The sequence below is a fragment of the Maniola jurtina genome, chromosome 24 (genome assembly GCF_905333055.1).
Source record: "Maniola jurtina chromosome 24, ilManJurt1.1, whole genome shotgun sequence".
Taxonomy (NCBI): Eukaryota; Metazoa; Arthropoda; class Insecta; order Lepidoptera; family Nymphalidae; genus Maniola; species Maniola jurtina.
Genome location: NC_060052.1, coordinates 9372167 through 9393314, shown reverse-complemented (window position 1 = coordinate 9393314; position 21148 = coordinate 9372167). Strand labels below are relative to the sequence as shown.

The 21148-nt window shown below is 46.7% G+C and overlaps 3 protein-coding genes across 10 annotated transcripts; 2 read left to right on the top strand and 1 right to left on the bottom strand.

The window, feature by feature from the left end:
* The first annotated feature begins 481 nt into the window (after positions 1–481).
* On the top strand, positions 482–3704 carry LOC123877498. 6 transcript variants are annotated; one of them, XM_045924302.1, is made up of 8 exons: positions 482–625; positions 661–672; positions 769–947; positions 1332–1487; positions 1866–1985; positions 2069–2148; positions 2383–2517; positions 2819–3704. In XM_045924302.1, exons 3-8 carry the CDS (start codon positions 825–827, stop codon positions 2910–2912), a joined length of 708 nt encoding a protein of 235 aa, XP_045780258.1. In that variant the 5' UTR covers positions 482–625; positions 661–672; positions 769–824; the 3' UTR covers positions 2913–3704. The 6 variants fall into 6 exon arrangements, with proteins under 6 accessions (XP_045780258.1, XP_045780259.1, XP_045780260.1 ...); XM_045924303.1 differs by having other exon boundaries at positions 661–676; positions 824–947; XM_045924304.1 differs by having other exon boundaries at positions 661–676; positions 812–947.
* Positions 3632–6735, bottom strand: LOC123877497. 2 transcript variants are annotated; one of them, XM_045924296.1, is made up of 6 exons: positions 6346–6735; positions 5659–5913; positions 5394–5582; positions 5144–5323; positions 4849–5073; positions 3632–3943 (listed from the first exon to the last, which is right to left on the bottom strand). In XM_045924296.1, the coding sequence occupies exons 1-6, from the start codon at positions 6409–6411 to the stop codon at positions 3845–3847; spliced, it is 1014 nt and encodes a 337-aa protein (XP_045780252.1). In that variant the 5' UTR covers positions 6412–6735; the 3' UTR covers positions 3632–3844. The 2 variants fall into 2 exon arrangements, with proteins under 2 accessions (XP_045780252.1, XP_045780253.1); XM_045924297.1 differs by having other exon boundaries at positions 5659–5898.
* Positions 6736–10345: 3610 nt separating this feature from the next.
* LOC123877496 (protein fem-1 homolog C) lies at positions 10346–19636 on the top strand. 2 transcript variants are annotated; one of them, XM_045924294.1, is made up of 6 exons: positions 10346–10646; positions 16381–16589; positions 17086–18075; positions 18392–18540; positions 18716–18964; positions 19149–19636. In XM_045924294.1, exons 1-6 carry the CDS (start codon positions 10477–10479, stop codon positions 19374–19376), a joined length of 1995 nt encoding a protein of 664 aa, XP_045780250.1. In that variant the 5' UTR covers positions 10346–10476; the 3' UTR covers positions 19377–19636. The 2 variants fall into 2 exon arrangements, with proteins under 2 accessions (XP_045780250.1, XP_045780251.1); XM_045924295.1 differs by lacking the exon at positions 18392–18540.
* Positions 19637–21148: the final 1512 nt, after the last annotated feature.

The following is a 21148-nucleotide window of genomic DNA, read 5'->3' as shown; positions in this document are numbered from 1 at the left end:
ACTTCAATTTTATTTATTAGTAAGTAGTTATAGAGTATTATAGTTATAAACTGTATGTTATTGGTCTGTATTTATTCATTTTTTTTTTTCTTTAAATCTGTCTTTACTCTGGATTAGCCAATGTCAAGTTTGTGATATTTTCAAGTTATTGAATTTTTACAAGTATGGACTCCGTCTGCGCCGGCGCCCGCCGACATACGCGCGGCGCCCCTTTAGAGCGCTTCCCAGTCAGTTCCACCACCAAAAAACACCAACTAACACTAAAACCAGCCACTCTTAACAAAAAAAAAACACTCCAAACAAGCACAGCACGCGCGCCAACAAACGCCATCGCAGACGAAGTCCATTTATTCATTTATCTGTAGTTTTCACCATTTTCATTCATTCATCTAAGAACTCTGTGGTTGTCATCAAAGAGTATGTACCTACCTACTAATCACTACCTTTGTTGTCATCATAGAGTAAAGTAATTGTCACATTTGACGTTTGTCTTTGTTTTGTTTATTTAATCCACTTTCAGTTCAGGTTATTTTTTATGATTTTTATCTACAACCTCTGTTTTGTCTTGTTCTTCTGGTTTAGGAAAGGCAGTAAAATGATTATTTAACTAGCAAATCATAATAAAATTCAAATTCAAATTCAAATCATTCAATTCAAAAAAGTTAGATCTATGTAGGTACGTGCAAACTAATTGTGTTGTGTTTCGTTTGCTCATTCTTCTTTCATCAATATAATTGTTGCTTATCATATTGACGAGGTGATGTATAGGGAACCACCAGTGACCGGCTACGCATGAAGGTATCATCAACAGAGTCGTGTGCAGGATGTCGTGCTCGGTGTGGGTGCGCGCGGCGCGCGGCGCGGAGCTGGCGCAGCGCGCGGAGCTGGTGCGGCGCGGCGCGGCGGCCCACACGTGGGACGCGTTCTTGTTTTTCTTCTTCCAAGAGGTATTTATTCGCTGACGTATCATTGGTTCAATTTATTGATGGTTGTCCTAGGTGATAGCACCTGTGTCACTGTTGACATGCATATAAGCTGTTGAACAAAACCAGACCAGTTGGTGAAATAACTGACACGTTAATATGCATTTTGAGGTAGGATGGATGGCTCTATTTATGCGCTTTCTAATGTACAGGGTGAGTAGGAATGGGGAAGTAGGTAAGGGTAATATTAGTCATTTAACATGGCTAATATTCTTTAAAAAAAAAACTGATATCCTACTTCCAGGCTAGTACTGAGAATGTCTTTACTGAAAAGTCATTTCCAAGAATTAGATATGGGCAGGCCTGCAGTGATATTATTATGTGATGGCTTGGGTTGTGGCTGTGCAGCTGACGCTGGAGGTGTGCGTGCTGGCGGGCGCGGTGCTGTTCATCTTCTGCGGCGTGTCGCCGGGCGCGCTGCTGCTGCTGCCGCCTGCCGCCGCGCTGCTGGTGGCGGCGGCGGTGGTCGCGGCGCAGCAGGCGCACGCGCACAAACATGCACAGGTGAGCTGTTCCCACCAACAGTAGCTACAGCTTAACATGTTTCCACTCACACTTTGTCATGGGATGAACATTAAAATGATAGTTGTAGTCATTTGTTCATAAGATATATACTATATTATACATCAATCACAATGACAGGAAAAAGGAGAAAGTTTGTGTGTGTGTTTGTTACTCCTTCACGCAAAAACTACTGGACAGATTGGGCTGAAATTTAGATTGGATTAGCAAGTTTTAAAGTTTGTCTGTAGTATTTCCTTCCAGGTAGATATGGTACATATTATGTGTACAGCGGGGACAGAGCATTCTCAGAGTCAACCCCGTACCCACAAGTGTGGGCGTGTACTGAACGTAATGTGCACAGAGTATGTGTGTGTGCAGCGCGTGCGCGGGGAGGAGTTCGGGCTGGTGGCGGAGGTGCGCGCGCTGCGGCAGGCGCCGGGCGACGCCGTGCAGATCCACTTCCAGCCACACGACGAGCAGGAGGCCGGCTACTCACAAGTGAAGTAGCTTTGAATTCATGGCTTTTGTCATACAATTCCAGCAGTATTTATTTTTTAAAGTAATGGTCATTGATGCTGCAGGTGGTGGGCACGGTGAGCGTGTCGGAGTTCTGGGGCCCGCCGCGCCGCGGCTGGCTGCACGCGCTGGCCGTGCATCCCGAGTGAGTTGTGACTTACACACTAGCTTGGTCTTACGGACGATGGTATAGTACCGATGAGATGGAATAACTTACAACACCACAGGAATCATCTGTCACCAACTATGACGTCTGAGTCGCGCTAACGAAGTGTTAGGCCTGTCACAGACAGACGCGGCCTGCGGTGCGGCCTACCGCGGGCCGACGCCGCAGCTATGTTAAACTACGTTTCCGTAAAGCCAAGTGTGGTGTCGGCAGCTGGCGCGGGCGCGGCATCGGGCGCGCTCTGGCGGCCGCGGCGCGGGCAGGCGGCGCGCGACGCGGCCTCGAGGCGCTGGACGCGTGCGTCAGCGCGCTGCAGCCGGCGGCGCGCGCGGCGCTGGCGGCCGCAGGGTAACTATTTTTTTAAATAGAAATAAAGAGGAGAGTAATTAACCGGGTCACCTGCCCTCGAGCGATTACCACCGCCCATGAACATCGGCAGCGTCGGAGCCGCTGATGCAGCCCGCAAATAATCCAGTGTTAAAGTTTAGTACGAAACGGTCAAAGGAAGTTGTTTGTTATAATATTAAAATGGATAGTGTATGTAACTAAGTGCAGCTGGTGCAAAGGCACCGCGTGCCGCCCGTATTTTTCCTACTTTGGAACAAAATTTTCTCACTGAACTTAAGTTTGACTCCTGTGGTGTGGACAGCTGGGAGTTCCGCGGCGCGTACGAGCGGCCGCTGCTGGGCGCCGCGCTCGCGCTGCCGCTGCTGCGCCTCAGCGCCGACCTGCCGCTCGCGTGACCACTGCCCGCGCGCCGCACCCCTCATGTGATACAATAGTGATCTGCGCTCTGTGGTGGTTACAATGCAACTGTCAAAGTGATTGTGGCCAACGGAATGTATACCGTAGCCGCAGATATGCATCGACATAATATACGACCGCGAGCTGTCGTCGCGTGCCCTGAAGTGTTGGAAGAGCATGCTCGTGCGCCGCCGTCGACCCAAAGTGAGCAAAGCGAGAACATTCGCATCGACAGTGAAGCGACGCTCGGGCGTTGTCTCATCAGACATGAATGCTCAAAGATAACAAAGAAACTTGTTTGCGAGATCCAACTCTCACTATTTAGAATCTCAGTATGCACAATGGGGATGATGCCTGTCAAAGTCAAAAATAAATTATTTAATGTTAATTATCAAAACCAGTAATCTTCTAAAATTCGTAAAATCCACGCCCGCTGTTAGTTTTAAGTTTTCTTACCATTTTAAATTAACAGTTTAAGTAACTAAAAAGTACATCAAATGTGCATGACGTCACACCTGTGTTCATACAAGCTCCTTTAGTAAGTGAGCGTTTTGACGTTTGATAACAAGTCGCTGATTTGACTCGTAGCCATCATCCCTGCTCGTGGCATGCGGCGGCTGGGACGTGCCCACAGCTGGTTATTATAAAATGCCAAACATATTAATTAGTATTGTTATTTAAGAGAAGTGATTACAAAGTGATATTTAAAAGTCTAAAGTACTTTTTTGATATTTTTTATTAAAGCTTTGATACTTATTATATAAAAGCTAATAAAACAGCCTACACTTATTGCTACTTTGTTTTTTTGGTAGTTCCAGATCCTAGCACAATGGGTGTGTGGGTAAATACCAATTCCCCTGCAGCCGGTGGTGCGCGGGTAGCTCCCGGTGACTAAGCTTGTTGGGTGCAGGACAAAGGGATAATGCAGTCATTATCGTTTCTTGGCTTTGTGCTTGAGGGGCGTCTTGGGCTTGTGGATGTTGAGCTTGTCCTCCGCGCCGAACAGGATCTGCAGCTTGCACACGCCGACCTGAGCCGACACAGCTGTTTAGTTTCCTACGTCGCTCAACTCTATGCTCTACGTAGTCGTCAACACCTCCTCCACTCAACTGGGATTCGAACATTCGCGTGTAGTGGATGATGGACACTGACAGCTGGCCTGCCCCATATTCAGTCGTTGGGCGTTTCTATGACGCGCAATGAGGGCAAATCGAAGTGTTCAACTGGGTTGTCGGCCTTAAAGCAAGGTTTAGACTAGCGAGAACTGGCAAGTGGCAAGTTATTCCACAAGTACTTCCAGAACTGCTTACACTACGAGCAATATTTCTATCACAAGCTGCTTCTGCGAGCGGCTCAACTTGTGGAAATACTTGGCAAAGAGTTTACACAAGTGTGAGCAACATTTGTTGCATGCAAGTAATTTGATAGAGGACCCAGATTCAGACAGTTGAAATCAATGATGCCAAGCTGTACAAGATACGTGCTGCTGCTATACTACTATAGCTGGTATTAAGTATGTAGTATTAAAAAAAAACTGAAAAATAGAAAGTGGGTCAAAAATTGGATATTAGGACTACACAATGTTGGTATCCACAATAATCTATTAATAGAACTCAAGTGCGAAAATCCTATGCCGTTTAAAAAATTTATTAGAATGAATGAAGAATGTTAAAATTTTTCTATCAGGTGTATTGTTTCATTTCATTGTCTAAAGACATAAAATCGGCAAGTTGAAGTAGCAGTAGATAGGCTATGCCTGTTGCAGAACCGATGGCCGGATGCCCGCACTCTTCAACAGACCTATGTCCAGCAGTGGCCACATATAGGCTCATAGATGGATGAGACGATGGTGTCTCTGTATGCAGACCGAACACGTAGGGGATGGATGATTTGGGCGTAAACAATTATAACAAACGTTCGCGTCCAGAATGTTACCTTCCTGTCGGCGCGCGCGGCGGCGAGCTTGTCGTCGAGCAGCGCGGGGCGCGCGGCGCCGAGGCGGCGCATCAGCGGCGGGCGCAGCGCGGGCGGCGCCACGGCCAGCACGCGCCCGAACAGCATGACGCGCTCCGCGTCCTGCGCCGGCGCGGACTGCTGCTGCCGCTCCCACACCGCCAGCACGCGCTCCAGGTCCTCCAGCTTGGGCGCGCCCAGCTCCCACTGCGCACACGCGAACGGGACTGTAGTGGCATGCGGCCGGGGCGGCGGCGGGCGGGGGCGGCGGCCTCACCTCCGGCGCAGAGCCGTTGTCGTCGGGCGGCAGGCGGCAGAGCGCGGCGCGCAGCAGCAGCTCGGCGAGCGAGGGCGCGTCGTGCAGCGCGGCGCGGCGCGGCGCGCGCACGGCGTCCGACAGCTGCATCAGCGCCGCGGCCGGCAGCGCGCGCCACCACAGCTCGGCCAGCAGCTCGCGCTGCAACAAGAGGCGCATGTTACCACACCGGCGTCGCATTCGGCTTCAGAGTGTCCGGGAGCGATCTCACCTCCTTCTCGCTGGTGCCCTGCAACAGCTGGCGCAGTGCGGGGCGCGCGTCGCGCACGCGTGGCGTGTCGGCGAGGCACGCGGCGCACAGGAACGCGCACAGCACGACGCGCTGCTCGCCGAGCGCGCAGCTCTCGTCCTCCTCGGCGCCAGCCTGCTGCCGCAGCGCGTCCTCGATGCTCGCCATCACCTGCCGTGCATCGTGTGATACATTAGTACGGATGTAACGAGTACAGCGCGGGGCGGTGAATGGACGCGAGCCTTACATCGCAGGTGACGCGCTCGATCTCGGCGGGCCGCTCGCGCCACAGCACGGCCAGGTAGTCGGTGAGGAAGGCGGTGTCGTAGCGCTCGAGGGCGGGCAGCACGCGCGGCAGCAGGTCGCGCAGCCGATAGCGCGCGGCGGGCAGCTCGGCGGCGGCTGGCAGCGGGCAGCGCAGCGCGCGCAGCTCCTCCTCGTAGCGCTCCAGCCTGCTCCTCACCTCCTCGGGGTCGGACTCTGCACCCTGCCGTCGGTCACTCTATTCTCACATATCTAAATAGAACAGTTCTCACTTATCGGCGACCTCCAGCCAACCCTTAGAAATAAAAAGCACCAAATTTTGCACAAAGGTTCCCTTTATAATCATACTAATTTCGCCTAGCGCCTTGTTAAGAATTGTTTGGTGAAATTAGCCCTAAAGGTCTAAAAATGTATACCACTGTCATGTCAGACATGGGATACATCCCGGGGAAGGACATAGGCTACTTTTTATCCCGGAAAATCAAAGAGTTCCTATAGGATTTTAAAAAACCGAAATCCACGCGGGCGAAGCCGCGGGCAACATCTAGTATGATATAAATGAAAATGATCTACCTGCTAAGTAAATAATATTGCCTATTGGTAGGTATCATAAGGAGATGCGTTTATTAATGATCATCGTCATCATAGACAAAGCAACTCAGCTACTCACTGATTCATCGCTGGCGTCGTGGGCGCTTCCTGGAGCCGGCTTGGTGATAGCTTCGCCGTCCGACATGACCGCCGCTGCCCGCAGAATACCTACTCCACTGCCGCCACTATCTATCCGCACCGAGTTGTAAATAGGAACCGCTTTGCAAGTTTTCCTTAGTTTAACTAATTAGTCCTTGAAACATAAAACACTAGTCACTAACCAAGTTTTAGTGTTCACTGTTCACCCCACAACCGGCACGAAAGGCGTGATGTGAGGTACGTGAGGTATTTCTTGTTTATTTTGTTTTGAATTTTTTTAGGAAGAAACTAGACACCAAGGCACTGTACTATTATGTATAATTCTGAGACCAAGGATGGACTTCGTCTGCGATGGCGTTTGCTGGCGCGCGTGCTGTGCTTGTTTGGAGTGCTTTTTTTTGTTAAGAGTGGCTGGTTCTTGTGTTAGTTGGTGTTTTTTGGTGGTGGAACTGACTGGGAAGCGCTCTAAAGGGGCGCCGCGCGTATGTCGGCGGGCGCCGGCGCAGACGGAGTCCATACTTGTATAAATTCAATAACTTGAAAATATCACAAACTTGACATTGGCTTATCAGAGTAAAGCCAGATTTAAAGAAAAAAAAAAAAAAAAAGAGACCAAGGATTTAAAATTCGAACTTGACGTCTTTGAAGGTAGGTATGTTTTTGTTTATAAAATGAAATTGAAGAATGAGTGAATCAGTGATTGAAGAGCTTGGATGAAGGTTGTTTATATACCTACTATCTCTATGTTGAAGAGTGAGTGATCTGTCTCACAGGAACACAGACTAAGTATATATAAGGAATATCTAAGCAAAATAGTCTACCCATAGACGTACTATTATAGTCCACGGACCAGGAAAAAAAGAATCAAACAGAAATCAAAATTCTGAAACACTACTCATTGCTTTTTTTTTTCTCTCTCGTCTGGCTTTATAAAGATTAGCCTTAGATTAGAATGTCAAGTTTGTAGTTATAACAAGTTAGGGAAACTATACAAGTATGGACCCCATAGAGATATAATTATGACTGGAGGGGGTCATATAGGTTGTTGCCGCTCTTGTACATCCATGTGTCAACTAGGTATTGTTATCTCGGTCTATTTCACGGAACCTCAGTTCGGGTAAAAGCGATAGCTCATATAAGTCTGACAACGCACTATAATATGTGTAACTGGTGACAGTAGTTGTCACCATCGGAAGGCAAAACATTGGATTTGATGCAGCGTTTTTATAAAATTTTAAAAATCACAAAAGTCTGGGTTAAAATTAAGATAAAAACTAAAAAACCAAATGTGTGACGCTGTATTTTGTGCCTCCAGATATAAGAAAGAAGGCGTCCAAGTTCCTGAATTGCCTTTTCATAGGTAAGTCTTTAATAACTATTTCATCGATACCAACCGCGACTTTTATTCCGAAAATCGCTAAAAATTAAAGATTTACATGTTATAAGTGTAATTATCTCGTGTACCTAATACTGACAAAAATCACGTTTTATAGCGTAATTTAATATTAATTCATGCATTATTTTAGGCTTTATTTTTAGTGATGTGTACACACTTTATCGATAAAATCAAATTTGTCTTTTATCGTTTTAATAACATTTGCATACTTTTGTAGGTTTCCAAAATGTCCTGAATTTAGAACTGCGTGGATCAGTGCCATTAAACGAAAAAACTGGGAGCCAAAGGAATATTCTCGTCTATGCTCCAATCATTTCGAAGAGTCTTGTTATATTTCTGGTTTAAAAATGCAATACCAACTATATTTGAAGGATATCCTAAATACCATCAACCAGTAAGCACTAAGCACTTTCAAATTGTATGTAGGTATCTATCTACTAATAAATATGTAGTAATATTACACTTTTCTTTATTTGACAATAGACAACATAACAAGAAGGGACAATTATTTTTCAGGTTTGAGGTACAAGTGAGTTTAAATAATTTCTCATGTTTTACTGATGTTTTTTTAAATTTTATTATCATCGTAAGGAGTTTTGCATTTTTAACTAGCTAATAGCAAGACATAAATAAATTCATTTAATTTTAGGTTATAAAAAAACGAAAACCACTTCGAGAGCTGGCTAATAATGAAACAAAAGGAAGGTTTTGAACATTTTCCTCAGTCAGTTTTCCATGTCCAGCTCTTTATAATTTTGTTGACCTAGAATTCTTGACGCTTACGTAGCTTTCTGTTTTATAATAGAGCAAGATCTCGGAGGCACCAAACCGTATTTACTTATTTTCTGAGAAATGGCCAATTTACAGGTATCAGCTGCTAAAGGTACATAAGTAAAACATTACTCACTCTTCTTAAAGTCAGAGTGTAGATTTTATGTAAGTTTGTTTTACAGAAGATTATTAATAATTAATATTCAATACTGCCAGAAACTTTCCGTTGCAAAAAAAATCATTATAACTAGGTATATAAAATAAAATATGTCTACGTTAATAGTAATAATACTTAATAAATTGATTTGAATTATTTGAAAAGTGTTTTATTTAACTCTTGTTTTTACTGAATATATAATAACTGTCCGCGTGGATTTAGATTTTTAAAATTCCCGTGGGAAATCTTTAATTATCTGGGGTAATGTCAATTTCCAGGACGTAAGCTACCTCTGTACATATAAATCGGTATAACGGATGAGCCTTAAGAATCCCATGGGAACTATTTCATTTTTCCAGGATAAAAGCCTATGTCCGCTCCCAAGATGTAAGGTAATTCTGTACCAAATTTCATAAAAATCGGTTCAACTGCTGGGCCGTGAAAAGCTAACAGACAGACTGAGATACACTTTCGTATTTATAATATTAGTATGGATAAGTATATATTGCACGTAGTCCGTCGTAGTAACATAGAAAATTAATTTTGATGTGATATCGATATACCCAAATTCGCCGTCCCAGCCCTAGAAGGTGCACACAATGACAAAATGACTTACGCACACAAAAATAATTGACACGCATTTTCACTTTACTATCTGTCCATAGTATAATAGGTTCATGATGGACCCCGTCTATGCTGGCGCTCGCCGACACACGCACGGCACCCCCTTAGAGCGCCAAAGAGAATATAGGTAATCACTACGTTTTTATAGAGCGCTTTCCAGTCAGTTTTAACAAAAAAAAACACTCCAAAAAGGCAGAGCACGCCCGCCAGCTGACACCAACACAGACGAAGTCTACTCATTGCTCACTAGTGCTAATGTTATAATAATAATATAATAGAACGTAGTGTTTATCATGGAACTAATAAGTACTACGTACAACGTAGTACTTATTAGTTCCATGGTGTTTATATACTCTTTGGTTGATAACAGCGTAGCGAAAATTCGTATGTCTATGGATAACGAGCGGCCGTGACATGGACGTAGGCCGTGATCTCATGGCCGTGATAAGGCCGTGATTAGCAAATGAGCACCACAGATAACTGTTATACTACTAGTCTAGACTAGTCTAGTCTAGGTACTAGTCTAGATTAGCACTAGTCGCATTAGTGTTTAAAAATTTTAATTTCTGTTTGGGCCTCAAGTAGGAACTAATGCGAATCACAAAAACAAAAAATCGAATAGATAATTGTTTATTTAGGTATACAATATAATAGTGACTTCGTCTGTGTTAGCGTTTGCTGGCGTGCGTGTTGTGCCTTTTTGGAGTTTTTTTTTTTTTTTTTTTGTTAAAAGTGGCCTGTTTTTGTGTTTTATTGGTGTTTTTGGTGCTGGAACCATGCTGGAACTGACTGGGAAGCGCTCCTAAAGGGGCGCCGCGCGTATGTCGGCGAGCGCCGGCACAGACAAAGTCCATACTTATATAGTTTCCCTAACTTGTAAATAACTACAAACTTGACATTGGCTAATCTCTGTAAAGCCAGACGAGAGGAAAAAAAAAATACATAATAATAGACATCTAGTAGGAGCTTGGATGAGTAGGAGTCTGTGCAAATGTCAAATCCATTGTCATTTTGTCAAAAGTCAAATGTCAATGTCGCCGATTGAAAAATAAATCGAATTCCAAAATGGTCTTTGTTTACCTTTTGTTATTTTCCACTTCTGTTTGCGAATAATTGATAATAATTTCATAATAAGAATCAGTAGCGACAGTAGATACCGCGCGATGTGGGAGGAGGCGGCGGGCGTGGGCGCGGACGTGATCGTGGGCGTGGGCGTGAAGGCGCCGAGCGACGCGAAGCACTGCGACGCGGTGTTCAACGAGCTGATGCAGGAGTGCAAGCACAGCGCGCCGGGCGCGCGCCTGTCCGCCCGCCTGCGCACCGCGCTCGAGAGGTACCCCAAGGCACTCGCGAATTTCCATTCAAAACAGATGAATAACAATAATACCTTCAGTGTGCAGATATATTACTATGACTAACTACATACCTACTAATACTTTATGAATATGGCATTTATATTTTGTCGTCAGCTGACCGCGCGAGCGTGCGGTCGTTGACACGTTGTCTAGAGTGGTAGGAGCCCATAATGGCTTCCAAGTTGCTAAAATGTGCATCCTGTGAAATTTTGATTTCGGAGGTGATGGCGTTTATATGGAACAAAATAAATTCAATTGATGAAAACACACTCATTAGGATCTGTAGTACAGCTTTCACTTCGGAGGAAATACGAACAGCGAAAAAACTTCTTTTCGAAGCTGTACCAATCAAAAGGTTAAGAACAAGAAAAAATGAGGATAATTCAGTAAAAGACCTGGAAGATATTATTGACCTTCTCAAGCAGATGGATGCTACAGACCCGGATCGACTACCTATTTTTGTGGCAAGAGAGCTGCATCGGTTACCGCCGGTAACGTTCGACCATATTGACGTTACCCGTTTGTTGAGAGATTTGAACCTAATTAGGGAAGACTTGCGGGAAATCAAAAGCCAGTATGTTACACAGAAGCAACTCCAAGAAACCTTAGTGCTTACACGGGAAAAATCGGTAGATTATGTAAATAGAAAGCGTGGAGCATTCGTAGGAAATAGTTATAATCATTGCGATAGTGGACCAATGGGACTACGTCATATAAGCAGCGAGCCGTTAGACGCTGGCGCAGAATACAATAAGAGTGAGGAGTATAACAATATATCCCTATCGCCCCGAGAAACAGGTGCACTAGACCGTGTGGAAAGGTCAGTGACCTTGCCCGTAGAAGTGCATAGTAGTGAACGCGATAGCGCACTCAGTCAGCCTAGCAAAAATGAGACGGCAATGCAACCGATAGTGGAAGCAGTCTCGGACACAATGCCGATTGAGACGATTGAAAAATGTTCCGTCTCTAACAAGCAACCGAGCAAGAGTGAGACAGAACGTCAAGTGCGCCTGGACGCTAAACCGGTTGGGGCGGCGAGCGCCGTGATCGGAGACGCTAGAAAAATATCACAGGAGGCGGACGCAAGCAGTCAACAGGGTGGACGGCAGCGCTCAATGGCGGATGTTGTGCGTACGAGTACGGAATGTAACCAAACGGAAGATGATTTAGGTGGAGAGTGGATCACAGTACAGAGAAAAAAGTCGTTGAAAAATAGGTTTGTTAGTGAGGTAGGTAGTGCGTGTCATGATTTAAAGTTCAAAGCGGCGCCATACCTAGTGCCACTATATATATCTAACGTTTGTAAACAAACGAGTGACAGCGATATTGTGGAGTACATCAAAAACAAAACGAATGAGTCAGTTCTATTAGAAAAAATTAGCAGTAAGCGTGATTATAACTCGTTCAAGTTGACTGTACCGAGAAATAAGTTACACATATTTATGAATAGTAAAATTTGGCCTGAAGGTATTTGTTTTAGGCGTTATGTAATATTTAAAAATACAGGCAGACAGCGCTCTGAATCGTGTGTGAATACCAATCCTCTAGTTAAGTAAGTTTTTAAAGTAGGTATCTGCATATTTTATTAGGTTAGGTATATTTATAGGTACTTATTTAGGGTTAGAATATAAATAGGTTATATTGGGTATACTTTCCACTATGGACAAACAAATATGTAGAATGGTTAGTTTTAATTGTAAGTCGCTAAAGCGGACAATAGATGGTGTTAGGGATTTATGTTTGAATGTAGATGTTATTGCGCTGCAGGAAACTTGGCTTCTTGAGTATGACTTGCCCTTGCTCAGTGCGGTAAATAAGGATTTTGATTATACTGGTAAGTCGGCAGTGGATCTGTCGGATGGATTGAGGGGCAGGCCTTACGGGGGGGTGGCTATTCTTTGGCGAAAAGGTATTTTTAAATCAGTGACAGTTATAAACTGTCATAGTGTAAGAATGAGTGCTATTAAGGCAATTTTGGCAAATAATCGCAGTATAATTATCTTTAGTATATATATGCCGACAGATATGAGTGAGAATGTCGTAGAGTTTACGGACTGTCTGAGTCAAGCCAAAGCAATAATTGAAAATAGTGATGTAGGATGTGTTTATATGTTAGGTGACTTTAATTCACATCCACATCAGCCATTCTGGAATGAGCTTTGCAGTTTTTGTACTGACCAGTCCTGGTTATGTGCGGACGTTGAAAAGTTGGGAATTAATTCAAATTCTTTCACCTACATGAGTGACATAAATGGTAGTTTGAGGTGGCTAGATCACTGTGTAGTGACGCAATCTGCCTGGCAAACTGTTCTGAATGTTAGCATACGTCGTGATATTTATTGGTCGGACCACTTACCACTCATAATAGAGTGTAATTTGAATTTAATCGTGCCAAAAATATCGGGAGACGACGAATTGGATTATAATAAAGTAACGTGGGGTCAAAGGTCAGCGGAACAGATAAATAGATATCACGACAGGTGCAATAGTAAGCTTAGGGGTTTGTGCTTTCCTGAGATGTTTGTATCATGTGGGGGAAAAATGTGTGCGAATGCCGAACACAGACAAGGCCTAGATAATATGTACACAGAGATAGTGAGCGTTCTTTCTGATGCTGCGGTTGAGACGTACAGGGGCAGTAAGGGTAGGAAGGGTCCTATAGTTGGATGGAACAAGCACGTCAGGGCCGCTCACTGGGAGGCTCGGTCGAAATATCAATTATGGTTGTTATATAACAAACCAAGGTCAGGAAGTTTGTGGGATGAAATGTGTGAGAGCCGTAAAATATTTAGAAGTCGGTTAAGATGGTGTCAAAACCATCAAGACCAAATAAGAATGGATATAATTGCTTCTCTCAGATCTGCTAAAAACTTTTCAAAATTTTGGAATGCGACAAACAAATTGAATGTTCGACCGAGCTTACCAGTGAGCGTCGCTGGTTGTAGCACCCAGAAAGAAATAGCCGATATGTTTAGAGATCACTTTAGGGTGTCATCGCCGTTGGGGCCGTCAACTCGAGTGTTCGATGCTCAGGTAAGTCTGGATAAGGAATTGCTACGTTTCTCCACTAAGCAAGTACTAGAGGCCATTCAGAGAATGACCAGAGGAAAATCACCTGGATACGACAGCCTAAGCGTCGAACATTTGAAGTACGCGGGTTTCCACTTACCCAGGGTGCTAGCAATGTTTTACTCGCTCTGCGTCAGTCATGCATACATCCCGGCGAACATGATGAAAACTGTAGTGGTCCCTATCGCTAAAAATAAAACGGGTGACCTTTCTGATAAGTCCAACTATAGACCCATATCGCTTGCTACCATAATGGCTAAGGTGTTGGACAGTCTGTTTGATAGGAAGTTGAGCGAAACACTTGAAATCCATGATGCTCAGTTTGGTTTTCGTCCTGGACTATCAACTGAGACCGCGATATTTAGTTTAAAACAGACTGCCCAATATTATACGAGAAGAAAAACACCCGTGTACGCCTGCTTCCTCGATCTATCAAAAGCCTTTGATTTAGTTTCTTACGATATATTATGGCAAAAGATGGAGGCTGCAGGTGTGCAAGGGGAGTTGCTTAAAATCATGCAGTTTTGGTATGCAAACCAAACAAATAATGTTAGGTGGGGGAAGGAGCTCTCTGATTCATACAGGCTGGAGTGCGGGGTGAGGCAGGGGGGGTTGACGTCACCGAAGCTCTTCAGCCTGTATGTGAACGAGCTCATAATGGAACTCAGCAGCAAGCCAGTAGGGTGTTGGATAGACGGCGTTTGTGTAAACAATTTTAGTTATGCCGATGATATGGTGTTGCTGGGTCCCACGGCTGGTTCGATCAGGGAGCTACTCCAAACCTGCCAGGAGTATGCTGCCAAACATGGTTTAATATATAATGTGAACAAAAGCCAATACATGATCTTTAAGGCCCCTCGTAAGCAGGTGCAATACGAGCCAAGAATTTCCCTGAACGGCGCTGCACTCACACGAGTGCCGCAATACAAGTACTTGGGCCACTACGTTACGGAGGACCTTAGGGATCATGTTGACATTGAAAGAGAGAGAAGGGCATTGGCAGTGAGATGCCATATGTTGGCCCGCAGGTTTGTCCGATGTAGTAAAGAGGCAAAAATAACGCTGTTTAAAGCATATTGCCAAAATTTCTACTCGGGAGGCCTGTGGGTCAACTACTCAAAGAAAGCCATAGACACCCTAAGGGTGCAGTATAACAACGGGTTCAGGATGCTGTTGGGCTTGCCGCGGTTTTGTTCAGCGTCAGGTATGTTCGCAGAGGAGCGGACTGATGACTTCTTTGCTATAATGCGGAAGAAGTCATCATCACTGCTGACAAGACTGCGCTCAGGCACCAACCGCATCCTGAACATGTTTGCAGATAAGTTGGACTCACCAATACTTGAACACATGATTCAAGTGTTGGTGAGGCAACAATAATAATAAATTGTTCGTTCCACTACAACATTATATTACTAACATTAGTTTTTAAGCATCAATATTGTCTACTAACAAAGTGAGTCCTGGTTGCTCTTAATAAAGATTTATTATTATTATTATTATTATTATTTGTTCTTTCAGATGCATGTCCACAGTATACATTGTGCACGTCTGCTAATATCATAGATCATATCACACACCCACACTTTATATTGTAAACTAGCTGATTTACTATGTTTGTTGTGCTGCCCATTGCAAGTAACGGTGTGTGGTTGCGCGCTCTTGGAAAGGCCTCTATGTTCAGCTGTGGACCCATACACGCTAATAGAATGGAATGGATCCACTAGGGTTTGGTTTGGGTGGATTTCTGAAAATTCTCTAACTACTGTACTACATTATAGTGTTAACCCATATACAAAATTTCAAGTGACTTTAAAAAAAAAAAATATAAAAGCAACAAATGAGTTTTTAAAGAAGGGTTTTATGTAATTGGCAAATCTAAGAGTTCTAACAGAATCATGTTATAAAATTACAAACATAAACACCATGCGCCATGTTTGTGGGACAAGTGGATGACAGTGTGTTGACAGTGTATAAAGGAATCCTCCGTGCGTTGATTGACAACAATTACTGGTGACCTCTATATACGAACATGAGTAAGGACGTACAAGGCACGTCGGCATCATCGCCGCCCGGCGATAGCGACGGGAACGAGTCGACAAATCACAACGATGTTTTTAAAGTTGGAGTACGAGTCCCTAGCTCACTCATCAGCGACCTCACTGAGGGAATAGCTGAGCTACGGAAGCAAGTTCAACAAATGGCGACGCAGAGGAACAGCAGATCACGTCGGGGTCACCAGTAAAGGAATCCTCCGTGCGTTGATGATAAAATAATTAAACGACACGAGTTCCTTCGTAAAAATTTAGTTTTAATTTTTTCTCACAACAACATAAATAAACAACGTTAACAAAACAGTCTTGACGTATATCATATTGAGTGATGATTTTTTCTTTTTCTTTTTTTCAAACATTTATTTTTAAATAAGTAAGTGTGTACAGTGTAACCTACAGTGTATGATGCACATGATTTTGCTTCAAGTCAATAAAATGTGGATAAATATCTATCTCTTTCTAAATCAATCTTCATCTCACCCTTTTGAAAAATGGCAGTCCTATTAAGATTGCATTGTGTATACCGTGATTAGGGCCTGAACTCTTTGCATTGCGCGAGAGAGCCCTGCTCACTGAAGACTGCGTGTGGCAGGATGCGGCCGGAGCGGCGGCGCGGCGTGGTGTCGCGCGTGCGCGACGGCTGCGCGCCGCTGTTCGTGGCCAGCCGGCGCGGCAACGTGGAGCTGGTGGAGTATCTGGTGCACGTGTGCGACGCTGACCTGGAGCAGCGCGGCGTGTACGAGGTGCCGCACGACCGCAGCACGCACACCGTCACGCCGCTGTGGTGCGCCGCCGTCGCAGGTTTGTTCACCTCTCCTGTTGCCTCGTCACAGAATACTCAATACTATCTTACAAGTACAGAAGGCTGTTCTTCTCCTTTCGTCTTTGGGTCTGCGCATGCGCCTGAGTCCCCGCCCCCCCCCCCCCCCCCCCACCCACTTCAACCATCTCCGATCATTGTGATCACCACCAGTTTTAACTCCAATAGTTACTTTTGGGCTGCAACTTTCCTGACTGGAATTAGAGTAGTTTCCTCAGGGTGTGCGATATGTTTCTCATATCACGTCATATCACTCTCTATCACATAAACTCTTCTCACTCATAGACTTGCTTCTTAATCCAGAATATGTTTGAAGCCTGGGAGGAGTCACGCGAGGTCACGTTTCTGTGATTCATCCAAGGCTTTTGATTGTGTTGAACATGAATATTAGGGAAGTCACACCATTAGGGTTGTAGCATTGGAGTTGATGAGATATACAAAATGGTCAGTCACAAACATGGGTGGAGCGGTCGGCAGGTCGGCTGGGCGTGCTGCGCGCGCTGGCGGACGCGGGCGCGCAGCTGGACGCCAGCAGCGACAGCGGCTCCACGCCCGTGCGCTCCGCCTGCTTCATGACGCACGTGGACGTGGTGCGCGAGCTGCTGGCGCGCGGCGCCGACCTGCACCGGCCCAACCACACGGGCGGCACGTGCCTCATCAACGCCGTGCAGTCCGTGCCGCTGTGCGCGCTGCTGCTGGCGCACGGCGCGCGCGTGGACGCGCAGGACCTGCAGCGCAAGACGGCGCTGCACTACGCGGCGCAGGAGCACCGCCTGGACACCGCGCGCCTGCTGCTCGACCACGGCGCCGACGCCTCGCTGCGCTCGCGCGCCGGCGACGACGCGCTGCGCACCGCCGCGCTCAAGGGCGCCGCGCAGGTGGTGGCGCTGCTGCTGGCGCGGGAGCCGGCGGACGCGGCGCGCGCGGCCGACGCGCTGGAGCTGCTGGGCGCCACGCAGCTCGACGAGTTCAACGATGCGGCCGCGGCGCTGCAGGCGTGGCGCCGCGCCACCGCGCTGCGGGCCGCGCACCGCGCCGCCAAGACGGGGCACGTGGAGGCGGCGCGCGCGCTGGCGGACGCGGCGCTGGGCGGCGCGCGCGAGTGGCAGACGCTGGCGGAGCTGGCTGCGCTGGCGGGCGACGCGGACGCGCTGCGCACGCAGGCGCTGCTGGTGGCGGCGCGCGTGCTGGGCGCGCAGCACAAGGACACGGTGTTCCGGCTGATGTACCGCGGCGCGGCGCACGCGGACGCGTTCCGCTACCAGCGCTGCATCGAGCTGTGGAGCTGGGCGCTGCGCGTGCGCATCGAGCGCGACACGCTGCTGTACGCCGACACGTGCCACACGGCCAGCGCGCTCACGCGCCTGCTGCTGGACGCGGGCGGCGGCCGCCTGGAGCGCGCCGGCGACCTGCCGCGCCACGCGGACGTGCTGCGCGTCTTCACGCTGCTGGCGGACCATCTGCCCGGTGAGTGCTGAGCGAGTGCCGAGTGAGTTGTGACAACCAACGTGCTACATTCAAGATAGTATTTTTATTTTTTTATTTAATTACAGACTTAATGAAAAGTGAACATTTTACTCCAAACTTTGTAGACTGAAGCACTAGATACAAACTGAGAGTGGTGTTTGCACTTTGCAGCCCACATAGACCGTAGTCTGTGCTAGATCCATCACGGGTACCAGGCTGTGTAGGTGTAGGGTGCAATTTAAAATAGTTTTGTAGTCTAGTAGTAGCAGAAGTATTAGTAGTGTAGAAGTAACCGGGTCGGCGTGTCGTGCTGCAGAGTGTCGCGCGGCGCTGGTGCCGCGGCCGGTGCACAAGAAGCAGGCGGAGACGTTCGACCGCGCGCTGCGCTGCGTCACGCACCTGCTGCACCTGCTGCTGCAGACCGCGCCCGACGACGAGGCGAGCCGGGAGCGCGTCACGACACAGGTGACGTACCTCACTCGTTTTAATGAAACAGAACTTCTTTACGCGACTCGAAAAGAGTGCGGATTTGTAACCTCACAATGTAATCAAGATGCTACAAGTAAAGCGAGATCAGTAATTTGTAGTTTATCTCGAGTATCCCTCGGAAGGTCAGTTGGTAGCGTGTAGCGTGCGGCAGGTGGCGCGCCTGGTGGCGGCCGACGTGCGCAGCGCGCACACGGGCGACTCGCTGCTGCACCTGTGCGCGTCGCGCCTCAACGTGGTGCGCTCCACGTACTTCGCGGACGAGCTGGGCGCGCCGCCCGTGTTCCCGTCCGCGCGCGTCGTGCGCCTGCTGCTGCGCGCCGGCGCCGACGCGCGCGCGCGCAACGAGGCGCGCTCCACGCCGCTGCACGTCGCCGCAATACCTTACAACTTCTCCACGGAGGTGAGCTCCTTTTTACCTCCTTATCTTATTCTCTGGGCTGGACACATAGTACAGCCATTACATTCATTTAATCAATCGACTAGTTGACCTACCTTGAAACCCCGACATTCGGCCTACCCGAAACGGTCGTGGCAGATAATGGATAATAAAGCTTCCCCCGATGATGTGTGGATGTTGGGCGCAGCTGGTGAGCGTGCTGCTGGCGGGCGGCGCGCACCTCGACCAGCCCAACAAGTTCGGCGACTCGGCCGCCGAGCTCGTGCCGCTCAACCGCGGCTCGCGCGTGTGCGTCCTGCGGCACGTGTCGCTCGCGTGCCTCGCCGCGCGCGCCGTGCTGGCCAGCCGCCGCGCCGTGCCCGCGGACGCGCTGCCGGCCACGCTGCACGCCTTCCTCGACCTGCACCGCGCCTGAGCGCATAGTCGCGCTACTGACTCGCGTCACAGCGCTGCATCGCACAGCACAGCACAGCGCTGCACAGCACAGCGCTGCACATGCTGCGCCGAGCCAGTGTGCTGACTGAGTGGGTGTTTGGGCGGGAGATTAAATTTTCAATTAGTCTAAATTAAAAAATGTTTCAATTATTAAATTAGATAGGTTATATAATTAATTACGTATTTACATTACAGGTAATAATGTTAGATTGAATGAATAATATAAGCTTACGAAACACAGCTGCTGTATTCTTTTTGATAATATCACTCCCTCGTAATGTACGCAATAACATATGTCGTAAAAAAACACTAAAAAGTCAAAGCAAAATGGACCCAACTGCGTGAGCGGCGAGGGTGCGGTGTGAGCGGCGGGGTGCGGTGTGAGCGGCGGGGGTGTGGTGTGAGCGGCGAGGGTGCGGAGTGCGAGGCGGGGGTGTGGTGTGCGCGGCGGGAGCGCCAGCGGCGCCGGGTGCCGCTGACGAGGCGCGCGTGGGCCGCGTGACCTTTTCAGGGGATACTTGTCTTTTAATTATTTTGATAAAGTTTAAAATTCATTCACAGTAAAGTGCTCGCCGCGCCGCTGCCGTTCCAGCGTGAATCGGCCCTAATTATGATAGCTCCCATTTGAATGTTTACATGGTTTACACCTGTTGTAAATGTCGTCTACTTATTGGAATTTTATTACTTACTACACTAGTTAGGTAGGTACTTGTTCTAGTCAAATAAAACAATGATTGTTTGTAACAAGTGTTTTATTTCATATTTACACGTTACATAAATATAGTGATCTTAATATTTTACAATATGAAGCTAATAACGGTACAGCTGACGGCGGGTAAAAAGAGCTCTCGACGGCAGCGGAGGGCGCGTCTGCCTGAAGAACCAATCGCGCGGCGGAACGGACACCACCACGTCGCGCCTACACCCGCTGCACAAGTTCAAGGTCAAAGTTCTGTTTGCCTGACGCCAACTGTATTTGTAATCAAAATATAGTAAACATTTTATTTTAACTTACTGTCATCTGTTTATAGCTTATACTTAAGTTTAAAGGGCAATGGGCAAAATACAAGGATAATGACTGAGAGTGGCCACTTCCGAAATATGATTTTTGAAGGAATTTTTATAAACGATGAAACTAACTATGAGTTTACACGTAATTTGACTTGAAACGGGTCCGAGACTTCAGAAGCGTATTATTCTGATAACTTAGAATGACTCACATGCTGCGTCTTGCATAATATTGACATGCACTTAAGTTCATAGCAACTTTTGTTCACAATAATTTTGATAGAAGTGGTCGCTATGATGATCGTTTTGTCCATTGTTCTTTATTGTGAAATACACTACAAAATATAATAATATATAAAGTACCTAAAATCGCATAAAATATTTATCACAGGAATAATAACTAGTCGTCAGATACGAGGAGCTGCACAAGCGGTCATTTGGTTTATCCCTCCTAGGGTGGACACTCAGTAACGCGAGTTCATCTGTCCCCTCCAGAGCGGACGATGTCGGAATTCGTTAGTATTTTTCCAGTTTCTCCCCCGGCTCTGTGTACAGTCATTTACAGAAAGGTCAAAGCTGAAATAATTTTTATTATAATATATTGATATTATTTTTCGTTTTTTAAGAATAAGAATAGGAATAAGAAGTGTTTATTTGCTAGAATATGGTATAATATACAAGTACATTGGTCTTAAATATTATGTGGAACCGCATATTCTGCCAAGCATGGCGTGCAAAATTTAT

Bases quoted from the DNA above. Each gene is read 5' to 3' on its own strand.
- LOC123877498 (XM_045924302.1), top strand. From the start codon at position 825: ATGTCGTGCTCGGTGTGGGTGCGCGCGGCGCGCGGCGCGGAGCTGGCG. The intron at 948-1,331 runs GTATTTATTCGC...GTGGCTGTGCAG, and splicing joins TGTTTTTCTTCTTCCAAGAG to CTGACGCTGGAGGTGTGCGT. The intron at 1,488-1,865 runs GTGAGCTGTTCC...GTGTGTGTGCAG, and splicing joins ACGCGCACAAACATGCACAG to CGCGTGCGCGGGGAGGAGTT.
- LOC123877497 (XM_045924296.1), bottom strand. From the start codon at position 6,411: ATGTCGGACGGCGAAGCTATCACCAAGCCGGCTCCAGGAAGCGCCCAC. The intron at 5,324-5,393 runs GTGAGATCGCTC...CTCTTGTTGCAG, and splicing joins AGGGCACCAGCGAGAAGGAG to CGCGAGCTGCTGGCCGAGCT. The intron at 5,074-5,143 runs GTGAGGCCGCCG...GCGTGTGCGCAG, and splicing joins ACAACGGCTCTGCGCCGGAG to TGGGAGCTGGGCGCGCCCAA.
- LOC123877496 (XM_045924294.1), top strand. From the start codon at position 10,477: ATGTGGGAGGAGGCGGCGGGCGTGGGCGCGGACGTGATCGTGGGCGTG. The intron at 10,647-16,380 runs GTACCCCAAGGC...TGCGTGTGGCAG, and splicing joins CTGCGCACCGCGCTCGAGAG to GATGCGGCCGGAGCGGCGGC. The intron at 18,076-18,391 runs GTGAGTGCTGAG...GTCGTGCTGCAG, and splicing joins GCTGGCGGACCATCTGCCCG to AGTGTCGCGCGGCGCTGGTG.